The sequence below is a fragment of the Entelurus aequoreus genome, linkage group LG27 (genome assembly GCF_033978785.1).
Source record: "Entelurus aequoreus isolate RoL-2023_Sb linkage group LG27, RoL_Eaeq_v1.1, whole genome shotgun sequence".
NCBI lineage: Eukaryota > Metazoa > Chordata > Actinopteri > Syngnathiformes > Syngnathidae > Entelurus > Entelurus aequoreus.
The window spans coordinates 34,285,032-34,310,199 of record NC_084757.1 but is presented as its reverse complement, the minus strand read 5'-3'; the positions used below and the strand labels follow the sequence as shown (position 1 = coordinate 34,310,199).

At 39.5% G+C, this 25,168-nt stretch overlaps 1 protein-coding gene across 6 annotated transcripts in view; it reads left to right on the top strand.

Moving 5' to 3' along the window:
- Positions 1 to 25,168, top strand: part of LOC133644568 (cyclin-dependent kinase-like 5) — a 125,314-nt gene that overhangs the window by 99,988 nt on the left and 158 nt on the right. For 5 of the 6 annotated variants that reach the window (XM_062039150.1, XM_062039149.1, XM_062039151.1 and 2 more), the window contains exons 10-17: positions 3,600 to 3,680; positions 8,860 to 9,023; positions 13,786 to 14,719; positions 16,127 to 16,232; positions 17,689 to 17,809; positions 17,873 to 17,978; positions 24,742 to 24,870; positions 24,938 to 25,168. The exon at positions 24,938 to 25,168 is cut by the window's right edge and continues 158 nt beyond it. In XM_062039150.1, the coding sequence (XP_061895134.1) occupies positions 3,600 to 3,680; positions 8,860 to 9,023; positions 13,786 to 14,719; positions 16,127 to 16,232; positions 17,689 to 17,809; positions 17,873 to 17,978; positions 24,742 to 24,870; positions 24,938 to 25,168 (1,872 nt within the window). The remainder of the gene's footprint in view (positions 1 to 3,599; positions 3,681 to 8,859; positions 9,024 to 13,785; positions 14,720 to 16,126; positions 16,233 to 17,688; positions 17,810 to 17,872; positions 17,979 to 24,741; positions 24,871 to 24,937) is intronic. The other variant, XM_062039153.1, reaches the window with a different exon arrangement.

Sequence of the window (25,168 nt, the reverse complement as noted above, 5' to 3'; positions counted from 1 at the left end):
GTAAGTATAAGTGAGGAGGAAGTGTGGAGGAAGTGGGGCGGAACAAAAGGAGTATAACAAAAGGAGTATAAGTGAGTATAAGTGAGGAGGACCTCACCTATACTCACTTCCTCTTTCACTTCCTCCACATTTCCTCCACATTTCTTCCACACTTCCTCCTCACTTCCTCCTCCCCTTGCTGTTTACTTCCTCCTTTTGTTCCGCCACACTTCCTCCTCACTTATACTCACTTCCTCCTTCACTTCCTCCACACTTCCTCCTCACTTCCTCCTCCCCTTACTGCTTGCATCCTCCTTTTGTTCCGCCCCACTTCCTCCACACTTCCTCCTCACTTATACTCACTTCCTCCACACTTCCTCCTCACTTCCTCCTTTTGTTCCGCCCCACTTCCTCCACACTTCCTCCTCACTTATACTTACTTCCTCCTTCACTTCCTCCACATTTCCTCCACACTTCCTCCTCACTTCCTCCTCCCCTTACTGCTTACTTCCTCCTTTTATTCCGCCCCACTTCCTCCACACTTCCTCCTCACTTATACTCACTTCCTCCACACTTCCTCCTCACTTCCTCCTTTTGTTCCGCCCCACTTCCTCCACACTTCCTCCTCACTTATACTTACTTCCTCCTTCACTTCCTCCACATTTCCTCCTCACTTCCTCCTCCCCTTACTGCTTACTTCCTCCTTTTATTCTGCCCCACTTCCTCCACACTTCCTCCTCACTTATACTCACTTCCTCCTTCACTTCCTCCTCACTTATACTCACTTCCTCCTTCACTTCCTCCACACTTTCTCCTCACTTCTCCTCACTTCCTCATTTTGTTCCGCCCCACTTCCTCCACACAATGTGAAGGAGGAAGTAAGTATAAGTGAGGAGGAAGTGTGGAGGAAGTGGGGCGGAACAAAAGGAGTATAACAAAAGGAGTATAAGTGAGTATAAGTGAGGAGGACCTCACCTATACTCACTTCCTCTTTCACTTCCTCCACATTTCCTCCACATTTCTTCCACACTTCCTCCTCACTTCCTCCTCCCCTTGCTGTTTACTTCCTCCTTTTGTTCCGCCACACTTCCTCCTCACTTATACTCACTTCCTCCTTCACTTCCTCCACACTTCCTCCTCACTTCCTCCTCCCCTTACTGCTTGCATCCTCCTTTTGTTCCGCCCCACTTCCTCCACACTTCCTCCTCACTTATACTCACTTCCTCCACACTTCCTCCTCACTTCCTCCTTTTGTTCCGCCCCACTTCCTCCACACTTCCTCCTCACTTATACTTACTTCCTCCTTCACTTCCTCCACATTTCCTCCACACTTCCTCCTCACTTCCTCCTCCCCTTACTGCTTACTTCCTCCTTTTATTCCGCCCCACTTCCTCCACACTTCCTCCTCACTTATACTCACTTCCTCCACACTTCCTCCTTTTGTTCCGCCCCACTTCCTCCACACTTCCTCCTCACTTATACTTACTTCCTCCTTCACTTCCTCCACATTTCCTCCTCACTTCCTCCTCCCCTTACTGCTTACTTCCTCCTTTTATTCTGCCCCACTTCCTCCACACTTCCTCCTCACTTATACTCACTTCCTCCTTCACTTCCTCCTCACTTATACTCACTTCCTCCTTCACTTCCTCCACACTTTCTCCTCACTTCTCCTCACTTCCTCATTTTGTTCCGCCCCACTTCCTCCACACAATGTGAAGGAGGAAGTAAGTATAAGTGAGGAGGAAGTGTGGAGGAAGTGGGGCGGAACAAAAGGAGTATAACAAAAGGAGTATAAGTGAGTATAAGTGAGGAGGACCTCACCTATACTCACTTCCTCTTTCACTTCCTCCACATTTCCTCCACATTTCTTCCACACTTCCTCCTCACTTCCTCCTCCCCTTGCTGTTTACTTCCTCCTTTTGTTCCGCCACACTTCCTCCTCACTTATACTCACTTCCTCCTTCACTTCCTGCACACTTCCTTCTCACTTATACTCACTTCCTCCTCACTTATACTCACTTCCTCCTTCACTTCCTCCACATTTCCTCCACACTTCCTCCTCACTTCCTCCTCCCCTTACTGCTTACTTCCTCCTTTTGTTCTGGCACACTTCCTCCTCACTTATACTCACTTCCTCCTCACTTATACTCACTTCCCCCTTCACTTCCTCCACACTTATACTCACTTCCTCCTTCACTTCCTCCACACTTTCTCCTCACTTCTCCTCACTTCCTCCTCCCCTTACTGCTTACATCCTCCTTTTGTTCCGCCCCACTTCCTCCACACTTATACTCACTTCCTCCACACTTCCTCCTCACTTATACTTACTTCCTCCTTCACTTCCTCCACATTTCCTCCACACATCCTCCTCACTTCCTCCTCCCCTTACTGCTTACTTCCTCCTTGTGTTCCGCCCCACTTCCTCCTCACTTCCTCCTCACTTATACTTACTTCCTCCTTCACTTCCTCCACATTTCCTCCTCACTTCCTCCTCCCCTTACTGCTTACTTCCTCCTTTTATTCCGCCCCACTTCCTCCACACTTCCTCCTCACTTACACTCACTTCCTCCTTCACTTCCTCCTTCACTTCCTCCACACTTCCTCCTCACTTATACTCACTTCCTCCTTCACTTCCTCCACACTTTCTCCTCACTTCTCCTCACTTCCTCATTTTGTTCCGCCCCACTTCCTCCACACAATGTGAAGGAGGAAGTAAGTATAAGTGAGGAGGAAGTGTGGAGGAAGTGGGGCGGAACAAAAGGAGTATAACAAAAGGAGTATAAGTGAGTATAAGTGAGGAGGACCTCACCTATACTCACTTCCTCTTTCACTTCCTCCACATTTCCTCCTCACTTCCTCCTCCCCTTGCTGTTTACTTCCTCCTTTTGTTCCGCCCCACTTCCTCCACACTTCCTCCTCACTTATACGCACTTCCTCCTTCACTTCCTGCACACTTCCTCCTCACTTATACTCACTTCCTTCTTCACTTCCTCCACATTTCCTCCACACTTCCTCCTTACTTCCTCCTCCCCTTACTGCTTACTTCCTCCTTTTGTTCTGCCACACTTCCTCCTCACTTATACTCACTTCCTCCTTCACTTCCTCCACACTTCCTCCTCACTTCTCCTCACTTCCTCCTCCCCTTACTGCTTACATCCTCCTTTTGTTCCGCCCCACTTCCTCCACACTTATACTCACTTCCTCCTTCACTTCCTCCACACTTCCTCCTCACTTATACTCACTCCCTCCTCCCCTTACTGCTTACATCCTCCTTTTGTTCCGCCCCACTTCCTCCACACTTCCTCCTCACCTATACTCACTTCCTCCTTCACTTCCTCCACACTTCCTCCTCACCTATACTCACTTCCTCCTTCACTTCCTCCTCACTTCTCCTCACTTCCTCCTCCCCTTACTGCTTACTTCCTCCTTTTGTTCCGCCCACTTCCTCCACACTTCTTCCTCACTTATACTCACTTCCTCCTCACTTCCTCCTTTTCTTCCTCCTTCACTTCCTTCTTTTCTTCCTCTTCCTCCTCACTTCTCCTCACTTCCTCCTTGTGGCTGCCATGACTGATGTGAGTCGTGGTCTTTGAGGTGACATTCTTTGTCTTCCTCCTCAGTTCCCTGCTGTCAATCATCCTCAGACCTTGGAGCGCAGATACTTGGGCATCATTGGAGGCGCTCTGCTGGACCTGTTGAAGGTACATGTCATGTGGTCTGTGTCATGTGATCCGTGTCATGTGGTCTGTGTCATGTGATCCGTGTCATGTGGTCTGTGTCATGTGGTCTGATCCATCATGGCAGCAGATTGTGATGCTATAATGTTGAGGTGATGCTACAATGTTGAGATGATGCTACAATGTTGAGGTGATGCTACAATGTTGAGGTGATGCTATAATGTTGAGGTGATGCTACAATGTTGAGGTGATGCTACAATGTTGAGGTGATGCTATAATGTTGAGGTGATGCTATAATGTTGAGGTGATGCTACAATGTTGAGGTGATGCTACAATGTTGAGGTGATGCTATAATGTTGAGGTGATGCTATAATGTTGAGGTGATGCTACAATGTTGAGGTGATGCTACAATGTTGAGGTGATGCTATAATGTTGAGGTGATGCTATAATGTTGAGGTGATGCTATAATGTTGAGGTGATGCTACAATGTTGAGGTGATGCTATAATGTTGAGGTGATGCTATGATGTTGAGGTGATTCTATAGTGTTGAGGTGATGCTATAATGTTGAGGTGATGCTACAATGTTGAGGTGATGCTATAATGTTGAGGTGATGTTGAGGTGATGCTATAATGTTGAGGTGATGCTATAATGTTGAGGTGATGTTGAGGTGATGCTATAATGTTGAGGTGATGCTACAATGTTGAGGTGATGCTATAATGTTGAGGTGATGCTATAATGTTGAGGTGATGCTACAATGTTGAGGTGATGCTATAATGTTGAGGTGATGCTATAATGTTGAGGTGATGCTATAATGTTGAGGTGATGCTACAATGTTGAGGTGATGCTATAATGTTGAGGTGATGCTATGATGTTGAGGTGATTCTATAGTGTTGAGGTGATGCTATAATGTTGAGGTGATGCTACAATGTTGAGGTGATGCTATAATGTTGAGGTGATGCTATAATGTTGAGGTGATGCTATAATGTTGAGGTGATGCTATAATGTTGAGGTGATGTTGAGGTGATGCTATAATGTTGAGGTGATGTTGAGGTGATGCTATAATGTTGAGGTGATGCTACAATGTTGAGGTGATGCTACAATGTTGAGGTGATGCTATAATGTTGAGGTGATGCTACAATGTTGAGGTGATGCTATAATGTTGAGGTGATGCTATAATGTTGAGGTGATGCTATAATGTTGAGGGGATGCTACAATGTTGAGGGGATGCTACAATGTTGAGGTGATGCTATAATGTTGAGGTGATGCTACAATGTTGAGGTGATGCTATAATGTTGAGGTGATGCTATAATGTTGAGGTGATGCTATAATGTTGAGGTGATGCTATAATGTTGAGGGGATGCTACAATGTTGAGGTGATGCTATAATGTTGAGGTGATGCTACAATGTTGAGGTGATGCTATAATGTTGAGGTGATGCTACAATGTTGAGGTGATGCTATAATGTTGAGGTGATGCTACAATGTTGAGGTGATGCTATAATGTTGAGGTGATGCTACAATGTTGAGGTGATGCTATAATGTTGAGGTGATGCTATAATGTTGAGGTGATGCTACAATGTTGAGGTGATGCTATAATGTTGAGGTGATGCTACAATGTTGAGGTGATGCTATAATGTTGAGGTGATGCTACAATGTTGAGGTGATGCTATAATGTTGAGGTGATGCTATAATGTTGAGGTGATGCTACAATGTTGAGGTGATGCTAAAATGTTGAGGTGATGCTATAATGTTGAGGTGATGCTACAATGTTGAGGTGATGCTATAATGTTGAGGTGATGCTATAATGTTGAGGTGATGCTACAATGTTGAGGTGATGCTATAATGTTGAGGTGATGCTACAATGTTGAGGTGATGCTATAATGTTGAGGTGATGCTATAATGTTGAGGTGATGCTACAATGTTGAGGTGATGCTATAGTGTTGAGGTGATGCTATAATGTTGAGGTGATGCTATAATGTTGAGGTGATGCTATAATGTTGAGGTGATGCTACAATGTTGAGGTGATGCTACAATGTTGAGGTGATGCTATAGTGTTGAGGTGATGCTATAATGTTGAGGTGATGCTACAATGTTGAGGTGATGCTATAATGTTGAGGTGATGCTACAATGTTGAGGTGATGCTATAATGTTGAGGTGATGCTATAATGTTGAGGTGATGCTACAATGTTGAGGTGATGCTATAATGTTGAGGTGATGCTATAATGTTGAGGTGATGCTATAATGTTGAGGTGATGCTATGATGTTGAGGTGATTCTATAGTGTTGAGGTGATGCTATAATGTTGAGGTGATGCTACAATGTTGAGGTGATGCTACAATGTTGAGGTGATGCTATAATGTTGAGGTGATGCTATAATGTTGAGGTGATGCTATAATGTTGAGGTGATGCTATAATGTTGAGGTGATGTTGAGGTGATGCTATAATGTTGAGGTGATGTTGAGGTGATGCTATAATGTTGAGGTGATGCTACAATGTTGAGGTGATGCTACAATGTTGAGGTGATGCTATAATGTTGAGGTGATGCTACAATGTTGAGGTGATGCTATAATGTTGAGGTGATGCTATAATGTTGAGGTGATGCTATAATGTTGAGGGGATGCTACAATGTTGAGGGGATGCTACAATGTTGAGGTGATGCTATAATGTTGAGGTGATGCTACAATGTTGAGGTGATGCTATAATGTTGAGGTGATGCTATAATGTTGAGGTGATGCTATAATGTTGAGGTGATGCTATAATGTTGAGGGGATGCTACAATGTTGAGGTGATGCTATAATGTTGAGGTGATGCTACAATGTTGAGGTGATGCTATAATGTTGAGGTGATGCTACAATGTTGAGGTGATGCTATAATGTTGAGGTGATGCTACAATGTTGAGGTGATGCTATAATGTTGAGGTGATGCTACAATGTTGAGGTGATGCTACAATGTTGAGGTGATGCTATAATGTTGAGGTGATGCTACAATGTTGAGGTGATGCTATAATGTTGAGGTGATGCTACAATGTTGAGGTGATGCTATAATGTTGAGGTGATGCTATAATGTTGAGGTGATGCTACAATGTTGAGGTGATGCTATAATGTTGAGGTGATGCTATAATGTTGAGGTGATGCTACAATGTTGAGGTGATGCTAAAATGTTGAGGTGATGCTATAATGTTGAGGTGATGCTACAATGTTGAGGTGATGCTATAATGTTGAGGTGATGCTATAATGTTGAGGTGATGCTATAATGTTGAGGTGATGCTATAATGTTGAGGTGATGCTATAATGTTGAGGTGATGCTACAATGTTGAGGTGATGCTATAATGTTGAGGTGATGCTACAATGTTGAGGTGATGCTATAATGTTGAGGTGATGCTATAATGTTGAGGTGATGCTACAATGTTGAGGTGATGCTATAGTGTTGAGGTGATGCTATAATGTTGAGGTGATGCTATAATGTTGAGGTGATGCTATAATGTTGAGGTGATGCTACAATGTTGAGGTGATGCTACAATGTTGAGGTGATGCTATAGTGTTGAGGTGATGCTATAATGTTGAGGTGATGCTACAATGTTGAGGTGATGTTATAGTGTTGAGGTGATGCTATAATGTTGAGGTGATGCTATAATGTTGAGGTGATGCTACAATGTTGAGGTGATGCTATAATGTTGAGGTGATGCTACAATGTTGAGGTGATGCTACAATGTTGAGGTGATGTTGAGTCATGTGGTGTGATGCTATAATGTTGAGGTGATGTTGAGTCATGTGGTGTGACGCTACAATGTTGAGGTGATGTTGAGTCATGTGGTGTGATGCTACAATGTTGAGGTGATGCTACAATGTTGAGGTGATGCTATAATGTTGAGGTGATGCTATAATGTTGAGGTGATGCTATAATGTTGAGGGGATGCTGCAATGTTGAGGGGATGCTACAATGTTGAGGTGATGCTATAATGTTGAGGTGATGCTACAATGTTGAGGTGATGCTATAATGTTGAGGTGATGCTATAATGTTGAGGTGATGCTATAATGTTGAGGTGATGCTATAATGTTGAGGGGATGCTACAATGTTGAGGTGATGCTATAATGTTGAGGTGATGCTACAATGTTGAGGTGATGCTATAATGTTGAGGTGATGCTACAATGTTGAGGTGATGCTATAATGTTGAGGTGATGCTACAATGTTGAGGTGATGCTATAATGTTGAGGTGATGCTACAATGTTGAGGTGATGCTATAATGTTGAGGTGATGCTATAATGTTGAGGTGATGCTACAATGTTGAGGTGATGCTATAATGTTGAGGTGATGCTACAATGTTGAGGTGATGCTATAATGTTGAGGTGATGCTATAATGTTGAGGTGATGCTACAATGTTGAGGTGATGCTATAATGTTGAGGTGATGCTATAATGTTGAGGTGATGCTACAATGTTGAGGTGATGCTAAAATGTTGAGGTGATGCTATAATGTTGAGGTGATGCTACAATGTTGAGGTGATGCTATAATGTTGAGGTGATGCTATAATGTTGAGGTGATGCTATAATGTTGAGGTGATGCTATAATGTTGAGGTGATGCTATAATGTTGAGGTGATGCTACAATGTTGAGGTGATGCTATAATGTTGAGGTGATGCTACAATGTTGAGGTGATGCTATAATGTTGAGGTGATGCTATAATGTTGAGGTGATGCTACAATGTTGAGGTGATGCTATAGTGTTGAGGTGATGCTATAATGTTGAGGTGATGCTATAATGTTGAGGTGATGCTATAATGTTGAGGTGATGCTACAATGTTGAGGTGATGCTACAATGTTGAGGTGATGCTATAGTGTTGAGGTGATGCTATAATGTTGAGGTGATGCTACAATGTTGAGGTGATGTTATAGTGTTGAGGTGATGCTATAATGTTGAGGTGATGCTATAATGTTGAGGTGATGCTACAATGTTGAGGTGATGCTATAATGTTGAGGTGATGCTACAATGTTGAGGTGATGCTACAATGTTGAGGTGATGTTGAGTCATGTGGTGTGATGCTATAATGTTGAGGTGATGTTGAGTCATGTGGTGTGATGCTACAATGTTGAGGTGATGTTGAGTCATGTGGTGTGACGCTACAATGTTGAGGTGATGTTGAGTCATGTGGTGTGATGCTACAATGTTGAGGTGATGTTGAGTCATGTGGTGTGACGCTGCATCATCAGAGTCTGCTGCTGCTCAACCCCGGCGAGCGCTTCCTGACGGAGCAGAGCCTCAACCACCACGCCTTCCAGAGCCTGCGGCTGCTGGAGCGCCCCGGCCCGCCCACGCCAACGCCCGTGCGCTCCTCCAAGAGGAAGCCTCACCATGGAGACACCACCCCCAGCAGGTTAGCCAGCACGCTGCCACCGCTTTGACCCACAACCTGACGGCCATTTTAAGCCAGCGAGCAGCATGAGAAGAAAGTGCTTTGTTGGACAAGTGATGAATCCCTTGCAGTTGTGTTGCCACGGTAACCGCACGCTCACGCTGGTATCCATGTAGTCAACAATTCCATTTCCACTCATGATAATGGAAATAATATTGACAATTATTATCAACAAAATATTGATATGATGATAGTGAAGTAGTAATAGTAATAACGGTGATAATGGAATATAGACAATGACACTAGTAAAAAGTATCATGAAAATAAAGATAAAAATGATCAATATAATAGTAATAATGATCATTCTAATAATAATACTGTAGTAGTAACGAATATAATATTGGTGATGATAATATTACAAATATAATGATAATATGTCTAAAATAATTGTGATAATGACAAGTGGTGGGAAATGGATGGACGATACAGGTCATAATAATTGATATTAATAATAATACAAATGTGATAATGATCATGAAAATACTGCAATATTGCTGATGACAGTAATAATGATACTGTAGTAGTGATGATGATGATATAATAGTAATAAAAATTGGATAATGATCATTAAAATACTGCAATATTGCTGATGACAGTAATAATGATAATAATGATACTGTAGTAGTGATGATGATATAATAATGGTGATGATGAATATACTGCAATATTGAATTGATGAGGACAGTAATAATAATGATACTGTAGTAGTGATGATGATGATAATAATAATGGTGATGATGAAAATACTGCAATATTGAGGATGACAGTAATAATAATAATAACAATGATACTGTCGTAGTGATGATGATGATATAATAATGGTGGTGATGAAAATACTGCAATATTGCTGATGACAGTAATAATAATAATAACAATGATACTGTCGTAGTGATGATGATGATATAATAATGGTGATGATGAAAATACTGCAATATTGATGATGACAGTAATAATAATAACAATGATACTGTAGTAGTGATGATGATGATAATAATAATGGTGATGATGAAAATACTGCAATATTGATGATGACAGTAATAATAATAATAATAATGATACTGTAGTAGTGATGATGATGATATAATAATGGTGATGATGAAAATACTGCAATATTGATGATGACAGTAATAATGATAATAATGATGATACTGTAGTAGTGATGATGATGATATAATAATGGTGATGATGAAAATACTGCAATATTGATGATGACAGTAATAATGATAATAATGATGATACTGTAGTAGTGATGATGATGATATAATAATGGTGATGATGAATATACTGCAATATTGCTGATGACAGTAATAATGATAATAATGATGATACTGTAGTAGTGATGATGATGATATAATAATGGTGATGATGAATATACTGCAATATTGCTGATGACAGTAATAATGATAATAATGATGATACTGTAGTAGTGATGATGATGATATAATAATGGTGATGATGAAAATACTGCAATATTGATGATGACAGTAATAATAATAACAATGATGATACTGTAGTAGTGATGATGATGATATAATAATGGTGATGATGAATATACTGCAATATTGCTGATGACAGTAATAATGATAATAATGATGATACTGTAGTAGTGATGATGATGATGATATAATAATGGTGATGATGAATATACTGCAATATTGCTGATGACAGTAATAATAATAATAACAATGATACTGTCGTAGTGATGATGATGATATAATAATGGTGATGATGAAAATACTGCAATATTGATGATGACAGTAATAATAATAATAATAATGATACTGTAGTAGTGATGATGATGATATAATAGTAATAATAATAGTGATGATGAAAATGATGCAATATTGCTGATGACAGTAGTACAAAGTATGATATTAATAAAGATACAAATGATAATATTGTAAAGATTAAAAAGATGATAAAATAGTAACAATAATAATAATAATATTGGTGATGTCACAGTAGTAATGATGCAATATCATGACATGTGTATTCAATAGTGATTATAGTACTAGTAGTGACTAGTGTACAGTATTATATATAGTATTATAGTACTAGTAGTGACTAGTGTACAGTATTATATATAGTATTATAGTACTAGTAGTGACTAGTGTACAGTATTATATATAGTATTATAGTACTAGTAGTGACTAGTGTACAGTATTATATATAGTATTATAGTACTAATAGTGACTAGTGTACAGTATTATATATAGTATTATAGTACTGGTAGTGACTAGTGTACAGTATTATATATAGTATTATAGTACTAATAGTGACTAGTGTACAGTATTATATATAGTATTATAGTACTAGTAGTGACTAGTGTACAGTATTATATATAGTATTATAGTACTAATAAATAGTTGATTTATATAGGCTAGTAAGGTAAAGTTTTGTACCTGACAAGTTTCGGCTATCTTGCTTCTGCAGCCTTCCTCAGACAATCCATATAACACGTCACAGATGACGTCACACTAACATCACGTGACACCTCTGAGGAAGGCTGCAGAAGCAAGATAGCCGAAACTTGTCAGGTACAAAACTTTACCTTACTAGCCTATATAAATCAACTATTTATAAATACACATTAGTAGGCTAAATGAACCTCTTTAACATATTATAGTACTAGTAGTGACTAGTGTACAGTATTATATATAGTATTATAGTACTAGTAGTGACTAGTGTACAGTATTATATATAGTATTATAGTACTAATAGTGACTAGTGTACAGTATTATATATAGTATTATAGTACTAATAGTGACTAGTGTACAGTATTATATATAGTATTATAGTACTGGTAGTGACTAGTGTACAGTATTATATATAGTATTATAGTACTAATAGTGACTAGTGTACAGTATTATATATAGTATTATAGTACTAGTAGTGACTAGTGTACAGTATTATATATAGTATTATAGTACTAATAGTGACTAGTGTACAGTATTATAGTATTATATTTAGTATTATAGTACTAATAGTGACTAGTATACAGTATTATATATAGTATTATAGTACTAATAGTGACTAGTGTACAGTATTCTAGTATTATATATAGTATTATAGTACTAATATAGACAGGTACACAGTGTTATAGTATTATATATAGTATTATAGTACTAATAGTGACTAATACACAGTATTATAATATTTTATATAGTATTATAGTACTAATAGTGACTAGTACACAGTATTATATATAGTATTATAGTACTACAGTGACTAGTACACAGTATTATAGTATTATATATAGTATTATAGTACTAATAGTGACTATTACACAGTATTATAGTATTACATATAGTATTATAGTACTAGTAGTGACTAGTGTACAGTATTATAGTATTATATATAGTATTATAGTACTAATAGTGACTAGTACACGGTATTATATATAGTATTATAGTACTAGTAGTGAGTAGTGTACAGTGTTATAGTACTATATATAGTATTATAGTACTATTAGTGACTAGTGCACAGTATTATATATAATATTATATCACTAGTAGTGACTAGTGTACAGTATTATAGTATTATATTACTAACAGTGACTAGTACTCAGTATTATAGTATTATATATAGTATTTTAGTACTAATAGTGACTAGTACACAGTATTATATATAGTATTATAGTACTAAGAGTGACTAGTACACAGTATTATAGTATTATATATAGTATTATATTACTAATAGTGACTAGTACACAGTATTATAGTATTATATATAGTATTATAGTACTAGTAGTGACTAGTGTACAGTATTATAGTATTATATATAGTATTATAGTACTAGTAGTGACTAGTGTACAGTATTATAGTATTATATATAGTATTACTAATAGTGACTAGTACACAGTATTATAGTATTATATATAGTATTATAGTACTAGTAGTGACTCGTGTACAGTATTGTAGTACTATATATAGTAATATAGTGACTAGTACACAGTATTATAGTATTATATATAGTATTATATTACTAATAGTGACTAGTACACAGTATTATAGTATTATATATAGTATTATAGTCCTAATAGTGACTAGTACACAGTATTATAGTATTATATATAGTATTATAGTACTAGTAGTGACTAGGGTACAGTATTATAGTATTATATATAGTATTATATTACTAATAGTGACTAGTACACAGTATTATATATAGTATTATAGTACTAGTAGTGACTAGTGTACAGTATTGTAGTACTATATATAGTAATATAGTGACTAGTACACAGTATTATAGTATTATATATAGTATTATATTACTAATAGTGACTAGTACACAGTATTATAGTATTATATATAGTATTATAGTCCTAATAGTGACAAGTACACAGTATTATAGTATTATATATAGTATTATAGTCCTAATAGTGACAAGTACACAGTATTGTAGTATTATATATAGTATTATAGTCCTAATAGTGACAAGTACACAGTATTATAGTATTATATATAGTATTATAGTCCTAATAGTGACTAGTACACAGTATTATAGTATTATATAGAGTATTATAGTACTAATAGTGACTAGTACACAGTATTATAGTATTATATATAGTATTATAGTACTAGTAGTGACTAGTGTACAGTATTATAGTACTATATATAGTAATATAGTGACTAGTACACAGTATTCTGATACTTTCCTGAGTAGTTGAGGTGAGTAGCAGAGAATATTTATTTATTGAAGTGATCCTTGTGGAACGTTCCAGGAGTCACGCTGGCAAAGGTTCCGGGGGCCACCGCTCCAGCACCAGGGAGTGTTCCAGCCTTCCTCGCCACGAGGACCTGCACCCCAACAACAACACCAACATGAACGGCAGCCTGAGTCCCACCCTGCACCCCAAGACCTACCAGCCCTTCAACCACGCCACCTCCTGCACCGTGGACCTGGCCGCCGCCAACCTGCCCCACCTGCTCAGCCCCGGCGAGGCCAAGACCAAGGGCGACTTCGAGGCCAAGGGCTCGGACGGTCCCGGGGCCAAGTACCTGAAGTCCAACTCGCGCTTGCAGCAGCACCGCCACTCCTTCGTGGAGGGCAAGACCAGCACGCTGCAGTCGGGGGACAAACACGGCCGACACAACTACCTGGACACGCCCAAGTTTTCTTACCTGAACCTGTCCAAGAGCTACGGCACGCTCAGCGACGCCAAGTCCGTGGGCAACCTCAACGACGTGCACCTGTACGCCGACGAGCCCGCCGCCCGCTACTTCCCCACCAGCTGTTTGGACCTCACCGCCCCCGGCAGCCCCGCCGTGCGCCGCCTGGAGCGCCCGGGCGCCAGAGTGAGCACCCGCTCGGAGCGAGAGAGCAACACGCTGGACTCCTCCTACCGCCGCTCCTCCGTCCGCCACAAGGTCTCGGAGGAGGCCAAGTCGCCGGACGCCCTGGAGCCGGCGGAGGGCGCCCACGACCCGGGGTCCTACGGGCAGGGCTACAGCAGCCCCTTCTCGTCCCAGCAGAGGCCGCACCGCCACTCCATGTACGTGCGCAGGGACCACCAGAGGACTCACGGGGCCGACCAGGGTCTGCTGGTGGGCCAGGGCGGTCCCACCCGGGCCAGCAGCCTGCAGCTTCTGTCCCCTCAGCTGCAGCATCGCACGCTACCTCGCCACTCTGCGTCCCGGGAAGACGACATGAGCCGGGTGAGTAAAAGAAGGGTTAGTGCACCGGGCTCAGGAGGTCACAAGGCACTCGGCTCTACCCTGTATGCTAATCAGCTAGCATCTATGCTAATCAGCTAGCATCTATGCTAATGAGCTTTCCTTTATGCTAACAAGCTAAACTTTGTTCTAATGAGCTAGCCTGTATGTAAATGAGATATCCTTTATGCTACTGAGCTATCCTTTATGCTAATAAGCTATTATTTATGCTAATGAGCTAGCTGTTATGCTAATCAGCTAGCATTTATGCTAATGACATAGGTTTTTTTGCTAACAAGCTTGCCTTTATGATAATGAGTGATATTTTATGATAACGAGCTATACTTCATGCTAATGAGCTAGCCTGTATGTAAACAAAATATAATTTATGGTACTGAGCTATCCTTTATGCTAATTAGCTAGCCTTTATGATAACGAGCTATCATTTATGCTAATTAGCTATCCGTTATGCTAATAAGCTAGCCTTTATGCTAATGAAATAGGTTTTTTGCTAATGAGCTAGCATTTATGATAACGAGTTAATTTTTTATGATAACGAGTTATACTTCATGCTAATGAGCTAGCCTGTATGTAAATAAAATATAATTTAGGGTACTGAGCTATCCTTTATGCTAATGAGCTAGCCTTTATGATAACGAGCTATACTCTATGCTAATGAGCTAGCCTGTATGTAAATGAGATATCCTTGATGCTACTGAGCAATCCTTTATGCTAATGAGCTATCCGTTATGCTAATCAGCTATCCTTTATGTTAATGAGATAGTGTTTTTTTTCTAACGAGCTATCATTTATGATAATGAGTTATCCTTTATGATAACGAGTTATACATTATGCTAATGAGCTAGCCTGTATGTAAGTGAGATATCATTTATGCTACGGAGCTACTCTTTATGCTAATGAGTTATCCGTTGTGCTAATGAGCTATCCTTTATGATAATGAGCTACCCTTTATGATAATGAGCTATACTTTATGTTAATGAGCTAGCCTGTATGTAAATGAGATATCCTTTATGCTACTGAGCTATCCTGTATGCTAATGAGCTAGCAGTATGCTAATGAGATAGTTATTGTTTGCTAACGAGCTATCATTTATGCTAATGTGCTATCCGTTATGCTAATCAGCTAGCCTTTATGCTAATGAGATAGTTTTTTGCTAACGAGCTAGCCTTTATGCAGGTTTAGTGGCAGGAAGTTACAGCTGTGCTCTAAAAGGTGAGCTAAGGCACTCTTGCCTTGCATCATTTACAGACCACATTGGTCTGACTACGGTCCCTTTCCAAAAAATCCAAAAACATACAAAGTTTGTTTGTGTTTTGGTGCTGTAAAAATGAAGAGGATCATGTGGTCGTACAGGTGTTAACCCCGCCCCCCTCCTCTGTCATGACACAGGTGGGTGTGTATCACGAGGCTCAGGTGGACGATGGCTCCTCCTCCAAGGAGAACCGCAACATCTACAGTGAGTCCATGCCTCGCAGGGTGGGCAGCTTCTACAGAGGTGGGTGTCTTCTTGTCCGTCTTCAAAAACATCTTATTTACAGAAAACACATTATTAGTATTACCATTATTATTTTGACCATTATTATTATTAATGTCATTGTTATTATTATCTTTGTCATTGTTATCATTATTATTATTATAATTACCATTATTATTATTATTATTATTATTATTATTGTCATTGTTATTATTATTATTAAGATTAAAATTATCATTATTATTATTATTATTATTTTATATTAAGCATTGTTATTATTGTCATTATCAATATTATTAATGATACTATCATTATTATTATTCCTAACATTATTATTATTATTATTAATATTTTTTTGATCATTGTTATTATTGTTATCATCATTATTAATATTATTATTATTAATATTATTTTTAGCATTGTTATTATTGTTATTATCAATATTATTAATAATACTGTATTATTATTCCTATCATTATTATTGTCATTATTAGTAGTAGTATTACCATTATTATTATTAGCATTATTAATATAATTATTATTATGGGCCTTCTATTGAGCATTATTGTTATTATTATTATTACTATCATTATTATTATTAGCATTATTATTATCACTATTATTATTGTCATTATTATTATTATTATCACTATTATTATTATTGTCATTGTTATTATTATCATTATTATCAGTGTTAGTATTTTTTTTTTTAGATCATTGTTTTTGTTGTTATCATTATCATTATTATTATTATCATTATTATTATCACTATTATTATTGTCATTATTATTATTATCATTATTACCAGTGTTAGTATTATTATTTTTTAAAATCATTATTATTGTTATAATCATTATCAATATTATTAATAATAATTATCATATTATTAGTAGCATTAGTATTGCTATCAATGTTATTATTTTTAGCATTTTTCTTAATATTATTAGCATTATTATTATTACTATCATTATTATTAGTTATTATTATCACTATAAGTGTTATCATATTATTATCATTTATATTATTATAATTATTATCATTATCATTACCACTATCATTATTATTATTAATAATAATAATATTCGCTACATGCTAGCATCTTCTTGCTAACATGCAATGTTTTTTATTTTCCACGAACAATGATGTGGAGTGCATGAGAAAGTGGAGAGGAAAACATGTGTTATCAGTATCAGTGCAACACAACCACTGTTGTGATGAGTCGGCATTACATAACACACATGACATTTTACAGTGCATGCAGAGCTACATAAAGGATGCTGACTCTGTATCATAAGTCAAAGGCAACAACTGCCATCTTGTGGACTTTACACCACTACACCAGGAGGTTGCCTACAGCCACAGCTGTCAAAGCCAGTGTTTTTAGGAACAATGGATGTGTTGTACTGAGCCTCTTCTAGGGTTATCGTCGCTCTGAGACATTGTTTCAATGTGATGATGAAGATGATTTGTCCAACAGTACCTTCCCCTCGGCCAGACAACTTCCATGATGGCCGCTCTCAGGGTCGGGGGTCAAACATGGGGGGTGATGGCGGCAACATGGCCAACCACTCCAAACGCCAGACGAACTTTGACCCCTGGTAAGGTCAGCCTGTCTTTGTGCTCTGCTAACGTGCTCCTCTAACACCATGCCTTGCTCCAAGGACGGGGCCCGACACGCTGGTCCTCAACCCTGCGGAACCTTCCAAGGAAAAGGAGAAAGCAGGATTCTTCCGGGCGATGAAAAAGAAAAAGAAAAAACCTCAAATGGTGAATAGCAACTTTTTATTCCTTCCTGTCTCTTTGTGCCGCAGTTCAAGTCAACATAAATATAATATATGATATAAAGCATGAATTATTAGGTACACCAGCACAATGTAAACATGGAATACAATAATAACAAACCCACATTATTAGGTACACCAGCACAATGTAAACATGGAATACAATAATAACAAACCCACATTATTAGATACACCAGCACAATGTAAACATGGAATACAATAATAACAAACCCACATTATTAGGTACACCAGCACAATGTAAACATGGAATACAATAATAACAAACCCACATTATTAGGTACACCAGCACAATGTAAACATGGAATACAATAATAACAAACCCACATTATTAGGTACACCAGCACAATGTAAACATGGAATACAATAATAACAAACCCACATTATTAGGTACACCAGCACAATGTAAACATGGAATACAATAATAACAAACCCACATTATTAGGTACACCAGCACAATGTAAACATGGAATACAATAATAACAAACCCACATTATTAGGTACACCAGCACAATGTAAACATGGAATACAATAATAACAAACCCACATTATTAGGTACACCAGCACAATGTAAACATGGAATACAATAATAACAAACCCACATTATTAGGTACACCAGCACAATGTAAACATGGAATACAATAATAACAAAGCCACATTATTAGGTACACCAGCACAATGTAAACATGGAATACAATAATAACAAACCCACATTATTAGGTACACCAGCACAATGTAAACATGGAATACAATAATAACAAAGCCACATTATTAGGTACACCAGCACAATGTAAACATGGAATACAATAATAACAAACCCACATTATTAGGTACACCAGCACAATGTAAACATGGAATACAATAATAACAAACCCACATTATTAGGTACACCAGCACAATGTAAACATGGAATACAATAATAACAAACCCACATTATTAGGTACACCAGCACAATGTAAACATGGAATACAATAATAACAAACCCACATTATTAGGTACACCAGCACAATGTAAACATGGAATACAATAATAACAAACCCACATTATTAGGTACACCAGCACAATGTAAACATGGAATACAATAATAACAAACCCACATTATTAGGTACACCAGCACAATGTAAACATGGAATACAATAATAACAAACCCCACATTATTAGGTACACCAGCACAATGTAAACATGGAATACAATAATAACAAACCCACATTATTAGGTACACCAGCACAATGTAAACATGGAATACAATAATAACAAACCCCACATTATTAGGTACACCAGCACAATGTAAACATGGAATACAATAATAACAAACCCACATTATTAGGTACACCAGCACAATGTAAACATGGAATACAACAATAACAAACCCCACATTATTAGGTACACCAGCACAATGTAAACATGGAATACAATAATAACAAACCCCACTTTATTAGGTACACCAGCACAATGTAAACATGGAATACAATAATAACAAACCCCACATTATTAGGTACACCAGCACAGTGTAAACATGGAATACAATAATAACAAACCCACATTATTAGGTACACCAGCACAATGTAAACATGGAATACAATAACAAACCCCACATTATTAGGTACACCAGCACAATGTAAACATGGAATACAATAATAACAAACCCCACATTATTAGGTACACCAGCACAATGTAAACATGGAATACAATAATAACAAACCCCACTTTATTAGGTACACCAGCACAATGTAAACATGGAATACAATAATAACAAACCCCACATTATTAGGTACACCAGCACAATGTAAACATGGAATACAATAATAACAAACCCCACTTTATTAGGTACACCAGCAAAATGTAAACATGGAATACAATAATAACAAACCCACATTATTAGGTACACCAGCACAATGTAAACATGGAATACAATAATAACAAACCCACATTATTAGGTACACCAGCACAATGTAAACATGGAATACAATAATAACAAACCCACATTATTAGGTACACCAGCACAATGTAAACATGGATTACAATAATAACAAACCCACATTATTAGGTACACCAGCACAATGTAAACATGGAATACAATAATAACAAACCCACATTATTAGGTACACCAGCACAATGTAAACATGGAATACAATAATAACAAACCCCACTTTATTAGGTACACCAGCACAATGTAAACATGGAATACAATAATAACAAACCCACATTATTAGGTACACCAGCACAATGTAAACATGGAATACAATAATAACAAACCCACATTATTAGGTACACCAGCACAATGTAAACATGGAATACAATAATAACAAACCCACATTATTAGGTACACCAGCACAATGTAAACATGGAATACAATAATAACAAACCCACATTATTAGGTACACTAGCACAATGTAAACATGGAATACAATAATAACAAACCCCACTTTATTAGGTACACCAGCACAATGTAAACATGGAATACAATAATAACAAACCCACATTATTAGGTACACTAGCACAATGTAAACATGGAATACAATAATAACAAACCCCACTTTATTAGGTACACCAGCACATTGTAAACATGGAATACAATAATAACAAACCCACATTATTAGGTACACTAGCACCATGTAAACATGGAATACAATAATAACAAACCCACATTATTAGGTACACCAGCACAATGTAAACATGGAATACAATAATAACAAACCCACATTATTAGGTACACCAGCACAATGTAAACATTGAATACAATAATAACAAAGCCACATTATTAGGTACACCAGCACAATGTAAACATGGAATACAATAATAACAAAGCCACATTATTAGGTACACCAGCACAATGTAAACATGGAATACAATAATAACAAACCCACATTATTAGGTACACCAGCACAATGTAAACATTGAATACAATAATAACAAACCCACATTATTAGGTACACCAGCACAATGCATAAAAGTGCAGGTGTTGAAAACGTTTTCCTTCAATTTTTAACGTGTGTGTTTGTCAGGTTTCGGGCGAGGAGGAGGGTTAGCGCTGACGACAAAGCACAAACAGACACAATCTGGCCAGCGTGCAAACACACACAATGTATTTTTAGCTTGCAATTTCTCTTCTCCTGAACTGTGACACTTCTTATTGGATGTCAGACAGCAAGGAAAGTGTTGTCTCTTACGCACAACAACCTGGACAAGTACATACTGTATATGTATACAATATATATGTTAGCAACACTAGCATAGCTATGTGAGCTACATGCTAACATTACATTTTAACATCATACTAGACTTAGACTTCCTTTTTAGTGTCATTCAAATTTGAACTTTACAGCACAGATAAGAACGAAATATCATTTCATTAGCTCATGGTAGTGCAGGATAAAAAAGCAATAAGGTGCGGATATAAATAAATAAATAGATTACTGTACAGATAAATATATCGCACTTTTTCACATGCGTCCACGTTTATGTCTTTTTTATTCCAGCGAGTTAATCCATTTTGGGGGGAGTTGAGGGGATATTTTAATTATGATGCGTTCAAGAGTCTTACGGCCTGAGGCAAGAAGCTGTTACAGAACCTGGAGGTTCTGCTTCGGAGGCTGCGGAACCTCTTTCTAGAGTCCAGCAGTGAAAACAGTCCTTGGTGGGGGTGGGAGGAGTCTCTGCAGATTTTCTGAGCCCTGGTCAGGCAGCGGCTTTTTGCCATCTCCTGGGTAGGAGGAAGAGGAGTCCTGGTGATCTTTTCCGCCGTCCTCACCACTCTCTGGAGAGACTTCCAGTCTGAGGCACTGCAGGCTCCAGTCCAGACAGAGATGCAGTTGGTCAGCAGGTGGTCTCTATAGTGCCTCTGTAGAATGTGCTGAGAACGAGGGGAGGGAGCTGTGCTCTTTTCATCCCACGCAGAAAGTGCATGCGCTGCTGAGCTCTTTTTACCAGAGCTCCGGTGTGTAGGGACCAGGTCATATTGTCAGTTATCTGCACCCCCAGGAACTTGGTGCTGCTTACTATCTCCACTGCTGTGCCGTTGATGAAGAGTGGAATGTGGCTGGACTGGTGCTTCCTGAAGTCGACGACGATCTCCTTGGTCTTGTTGACATTCAGGACCAGATTGTTGGTTCTGCACCAGTCCACCAGATGTTTCACCTCCTCCCTGTAGTCCATGTCGTTGTTATCCCGGATGAGGCCCACCACTGTCGTGTCGTCCGCATACTTCACAACGTGGTTAGTGGTGGACCTGGCGCAGCAGTCATGGGTCATCAACGTGAACAGCAGCGGACTCAGGACTCAGCCCTGGGGGGAGCCGGTGCTCAGGGAGATGGCACTGGAGGTGTTGTTGCCCACTCTCATGGACCGGGGTCTGTCTGTGAGGAAGTCAAGCAGCCAGTTGCAAAAGGGGGGTACTGAATCCAAGGGGGGCCAGTTTGCTCACCAAGAGGTGTTGAATGCTGAGCTGAAGTCCAGGAACAACATCCGCACGTGTGTGTCCTTTCCTTCCAGATGTTCTAAGCTCAGGTGGAGTGCAGAGGAGATGGCGTCCTCTGTGGAGCGGTTAGGGTGATAAGCAAACTGGTATGGGTCGAATGTGGGGGGGAAGTCTGGAGACAATGTAGTCCTTTACCAGCCTCTCCAAGCACTTCATTATGATGGGGGTGAGTGCAACGGGGCGGTAATCATTGAGGGAGGAGATTGTGGGTTTTTTAGGCACTGGAATGGTTGTGGCCGTCCTAAAACATGATGGTACCACAGCCTGGGTCAGCGAGATGTTGAAGATGTCTGGGAGAAACCCGGCCAGCTGGTCTACGCATCCCTTAAGCACCTTGCCCGGAATGTCATCAGGTCCCAGGGCATTCCGGGGGTTCACTCTCCTCAGGGTTTTCAGGACATCCGCTATATCCAGGTTGAGCGGCTGCTCATCAGGGCGAGGGATGGATTTTCTCGCCGAAGTGGTGTTAAGTGCCTCGAACCTCGCAAAGTAGTTGTTAAGGTCATCTAGGAAGCTGATACTGTGGTCACAGGGACAGGGGGCAGCGTTATAGTCCGTGATGACCTGTATGCCCTGCCACATTTGTCCAGTGTTTGTAGGGTTCTCGAAGAAGTCCTGCACTTTCTGACTGTGAGCACGCTTTGCAACCTTAATGGCACGGTTCAGGTTAGCTCTGGCTGATTATAATGCCACCATGTCGCCAGACTTGAAAGCCTTGTTCCGGGCCTTCAGCATTGCACATACCTCACTGTTCCTCCAGGGTTTCTCCTTGGCCCGTGTGAGGATGTTCTTGATCACACTGACATCCTCCATGCACTTCTGAATGTATGCGGACACAGACTCTGCATACTCCTCCACACATGTGTGGTGATTTTCGGTGGCGGTTGCTTAGAACATGTCCCAGTCTGTGGTTTCGAAGCAGTCTGGTAATGCTGACATTGCTCCCTCTGGCCAGGTCCTCACCTGCTTCACTGTAGCTTGCTTCCTGGTCAACAGGGGCTTGTATGCAGGAATTAGCATCACAGGTAGATGGTCTGAGGAGCCGAGGTGGGGGCGTGGTGCACCTTTATATGCCTGTTTAATATTACTATACACCAAGTCCAATCTGCTTCCACTCCTGGTTGCAAAATTCGCATATTGATGGAAATGAGGGAACGCAGTTTTCATGTTAGCTTGAGTAAAATCCCCTGCCACGATGAAAACTCCCTCTGGATGTGTAGATTGCAGTACTAAGTTAGCAACACTAGCATAGCCATGTGAGCTACATGCTAACATTACATGTTAACATCATGCTAGGTTAGCAACACTAGCATAGCTATGTGAGCTACATGGTAACATTACATTTTAACATCATACTAAGTTAGCAACACTAGCACAGCTATGTGAGCTACATGTTAACATTAAATTGTACCTTCATGCTAGGTTAGCAATGCTAGCATAGCCATGTGAGCTACATGCTAACATTACATGTTAACATCATGCTAGGTTAGCAACACTTGCACAGCTATGTGAGCTACATGCTAACATTACATTTTAACATCATACTAAGTTAGCAACACTAGCACAGCTATGTGAGCTACATGGTAACATGACATTTTAACATCATACTAAGTTAGCAACACTAGCATAGCTATGTGAGCTACATGCTAATATTACATTTTAACATTATGCTAGGTTAGCAACACTAGCACAGCTATGTGAGCTACATGCTAACATTAAATTTTAACATTATGCTAGGTTAGCAACACTAGCACAGCTATGTGAGCTACATACTAACATTACATTTTAACATCATACTAAGTTAGCAACACTAGCACAGCTATGTGAGCTACATGGTAACATTAAATTTTACCTTCATGCTAGGTTAGCAATGCTAGCATAGCCATGTGAGCTACATGCTAACATTACATGTTAACATCATGCTAGGTTAGCAACACTTGCACAGCTATGTGAGCTACATGCTAACATAACATTTTAACATCATGCTAGGTTAGCAACACTAGCATAGCTATGTCAGCTACATGCTAACATTACATTTTAACATCATGCTAGGTTAGCAACACTAGCATAGCTATGTGAGCTACATGCTAACATTACATTTTAACATGCTAGGTTAGCAACACTAGCATAGCTATGTGAGCTACATGCTAACATTACATTTTAACATCATGCTAGGTCTAACTGACATAGATTTATCATTGTGTTGGAAGATTTTCAAAGTAAAAGTGTGCTAAGTCCTGGTCATGTGACATAGGTGCCTAGCGAGGAGGCGGTCCTACAGAAGGCGTCCAGGTGTCATCAGCGGGGGGGCCATAGGAGGCGGGACAAGAGCAGAGAGAGGGAGCAGGAGCGGGACAAAGACTGGGCAGACTCCCACTCGCCGGTATGTCACACACACCGATGCTTTTATTTTGAAGGACGGGTGACGTCATGCCTTGTGTTTCCTAAAGCAGAGCCAACCCCTCAAGTCGCTGCGCAAACTCCTCCACCTCTCCTCCTCCTCCTCCTCCACCCAGCCGCCCTCCAGCGACATGCGCTACCAGCCGCTGCCCGCCAACGCCAACGCTCAGGGCGCTTTCTCGGAGGGGCGGAGCCACGCGGGGGTGGCCACCCCGCAGCTAAAGAGCAGACAGTCCGCCTACCCTCTGCCCGGCCAGCTGGAGCCCGGCTGGCACGCGTCT